The following is a 3,326-nucleotide window of genomic DNA, read 5'->3' on the forward strand; positions in this document are numbered from 1 at the left end:
AATATATCTAAACAACACATACTACCGATGGCATATCAGATAAATATAACCATCTGTGATTATATCTAAACAACATATACATCAGATAGGTATAATCATCTGTGGTTATATTTAAACAACACGTACTACCATTGGCATATCAGATAGTTATAACCATCTGCGGTTATATCTAAACAACACATACTACCATTGGCATATCAGATATATATAATCATCTGTGGTTATATCTATACAACACGTACTACCATTGGCATATCAAATAAATATATCATCCGTGATTATGTCTTGAGAAAGACTCCTCAGTTGCGTATGTGTACCTTTTAGACACTTTGGTAAACGTCAAGCGCAACGGGATCTGTGTCTTGTACATACATCGTCTGCACATTCCTCTCTTTGTCATTACTGCGGATAGGCACTGTATAGGGCAGGATAGCCTCATCCAATACGTTGGTAGAAGTGTTGAACGCATTGAATCTCAGTGGCCACAGGCGATGGGACAAACTGAATGAACGAGCAAAGTACTAATTAACGGATTGACTACGAAATCGCAGCACATGAGATTGTGCAAATGGACATGAAACGTTACGACTGTGAAAACGGAACGTACGCCGTGTCTGTGGTAGAAACTCTCACACCACTGGCACTGCTGCTGCGTAAGGTGCGCGGGTTTACATCTCTCGTGCTGTATATGTAAGTTTATATGTATCTATAGCCAATTGTAGGTTTATGTGTATGAAATGTATGTTTAATTGCAAGTTTATATGTGCATATAGCCAATTGTAAGGTTGTATTTATCTATAGCCAATTGTAAGTTTATATGTATGTAATATATGTTTAATTGCAAGTTTATATGTGTATATAGCCAATTGTAAGTTTATATGTATCTATAGCCATTTGTCCTACCTACCTTCGAATGCTGTGTCTATAGACCTACCTACCTCCAAGTTCTGTATCTATAGTCTTACCTACCTTCAAATGCTTTTTGTATAGAAGACCTACCTACCTTCAAGTGTTATATATATAGTTCTACCTACCTCCAAGTTCTGTATTTATAGTCTTACCTACCTTCAAATGCTTTATGTATAGACCTACCTACCTTCAAGTGCTGTATCCATAGTCCTAATAACCTTCAAGTGCTATATCTATAGTCCTATCTACCTTCAAGTGCTGTATCCATAGTCCTACTTACCTTCAAGTGCTGTATCTATAGTCCTACCTATCTTCAAGTGCTGTATCCATAGTCCTACCTACCTTGAAGTGCTGTATCCATAGCTCTACCTACCTTCAAGTGCTGTATCCATAGTCCTATCTACCTTGAAGTGCTGTATCTATAGTTCTAACTACCTTCATGTGCTGTATCTATATTTCTTTAAACACAGGAGGACCTGCTGAGAGCGTTGCGAGAAATCAAGCACAGTGAAGGCCTACAGTACCTGATATTCTGTGTGGTTGATTTGGTGGTGCTGCAGTCATACATGTTTGCTATATCGGCAGCCGAACAAAGCCTCATCGAACAGGTGAGCATAAGCGATAGTCATGAATGAAAAATGGGGTGAAAACAAACAGACACAGACGACTCAGGTACAAGCGCACAGGCATCACTGCGCTATTCTTCAGTGTGAGGTTGAGTCGAGTGGGTCAGGGTTTAGAGTTTAGGGTTTACCGTATACTTCGGAATCGGTCACACAAATTCTCGCGTGGTGCACTTTGTTTATTGCTTCAACGTTCGGTTCGTATTGCTATTAGTGGTGGTCAGTGTAGTGTTCACAGTATGCTATTGTGAGGTTTTAGGGTTTTAAAGGGTTTGTTTGAAGTTGAGTCTTAGGGTTTTCAGGGATTTGAAGCTCATTCTCGCAAGTCTCACACGGTGTTACCTGTAGAGTTATCTCTGCAGGGTGTGGCTAGCGCGTGCCCAGAGATTGTACAATCATGCTCGCCCTCTGACGTGCATGTGACCCATACCTCATACAAACGGTTCACAGTTCCTACAACACGTGGAGGAGACATACACAACTCATTTCGTATTTACGGCATGCTTGCGCCACACACCGCAGGCGTTTGGCCTATCAGACGTTCGTGATATTGGTGAGGCGTATACACTGACCGCTGTCTCACGCAAGAAGCAGATTGTGCCTGCGCTGGAGAAGGCCATAGCCACCGTCAGAGGTTCTAGAGTTTAGGGTTTTATATCAGGCGTTTGGCCTATCAGACGCTCGTGAGATTGGGGAGGTGTATACACTGACCGCTGTCTCGCGCAAGAAGCAGATTGTGCCTGCGCTGGAGAAGGCCATAGCCCCCGTCAGAGGGGTTAGGGTTTAGGGTTTAATATCCGTTTAGCGAGTGGCTATGAGCCAGCGAGTGAGTGCGATAGGGTTTAAAGTTTGGGGTTTTATATCCGTTAGACGATAGACGATGGGCCAGCGAGTGAATGTAATAGGGTTTTATGGTTTAGGCTTTAGGGTTTTATACCCGTTAGATGAGCGACGATGAGCCGGCGAGTGAATGCAATAAGGGTAGCAGATTGCGTGATCATGGAAAGTCTGGCGAGGCTGTGTCAGCAAGGCTTTGCGCTGAGTTGATGAGCACAGGCAACTGTTCGAACGTAGTTGCCTTGGGTTATCTGTGGCTGTTTTATTATTATTTTAAGTTGAAAAAGCATTCAACTGTGGTTTGTGATTGGGCTGCTGTCTCATTGGCTGCGCACTTTGATCTATGGCACGAGCAGAAATGAGGTGCTTACACACCGAAATTCAAACCCATGTCTACTCTTTGATATTGTGTACAACTTTTCACAGAAACGGGACTATAGATACAGCCCTTGTGCACAAAAAGAACCAAACTACCGTCCACCCACAAGTCAAAGTGTACACCAACAGATTAGTAAAGTCCCATATGACCAGTACAGTGCGATGGCCATAAACTTATTCTGTGTTTGCACCGAAATTTGAATGTATTCATGTCTCCCAAGGTTACTAGCCGAATATTTATTGAAGCAAATTCAGTGTAGATCTGCTTTCCATGCGTCATACTATCAATACTCTGATATCTTTGCATGAACCATTTGAAACTCTCATCGGCTCTGTTGTCCACAAAGCCGTCTTGGTCGGTGAGTCATGAAAGTAGAGCATACAGTGTGGCTGGCTATGGTTTCGGTCAATTGGTCCATCAAGCCCGCCAGCACAAGACCTGCTACTCTCCAGTGACTGGACAGAAGTCCTTCACCTATCTTCACAAGGCGACTTGCTGACTTTGTTTGTTTTTGTTCGCTGCATTTGCCGGTAGTCTGGGATAGGACTATGAATGTAGTGGGACAAACGTATATATAT

The 3,326-nt window shown here is 42.8% G+C and overlaps 1 protein-coding gene across 1 annotated transcript; it reads left to right on the forward strand.

Annotated features, from left to right (window-relative positions):
* Nucleotides 1-568: 568 nt before the first annotated feature.
* SARC_00750 (hypothetical protein) lies at nt 569-2,731 on the forward strand (the record flags this gene model as incomplete). The annotated part of the gene is made up of 5 exons (XM_014305554.1): nt 569-658; nt 1,380-1,517; nt 1,983-2,166; nt 2,210-2,307; nt 2,477-2,731. 5 exons carry the CDS (start codon nt 569-571, stop codon nt 2,729-2,731), a joined length of 765 nt encoding a protein of 254 aa, XP_014161029.1.
* Nucleotides 2,732-3,326: the final 595 nt, after the last annotated feature.

The sequence above is a fragment of the Sphaeroforma arctica genome (genome assembly GCF_001186125.1).
Source record: "Sphaeroforma arctica JP610 unplaced genomic scaffold supercont1.26, whole genome shotgun sequence".
Lineage (NCBI taxonomy): Eukaryota > Ichthyosporea > Ichthyophonida > Sphaeroforma > Sphaeroforma arctica.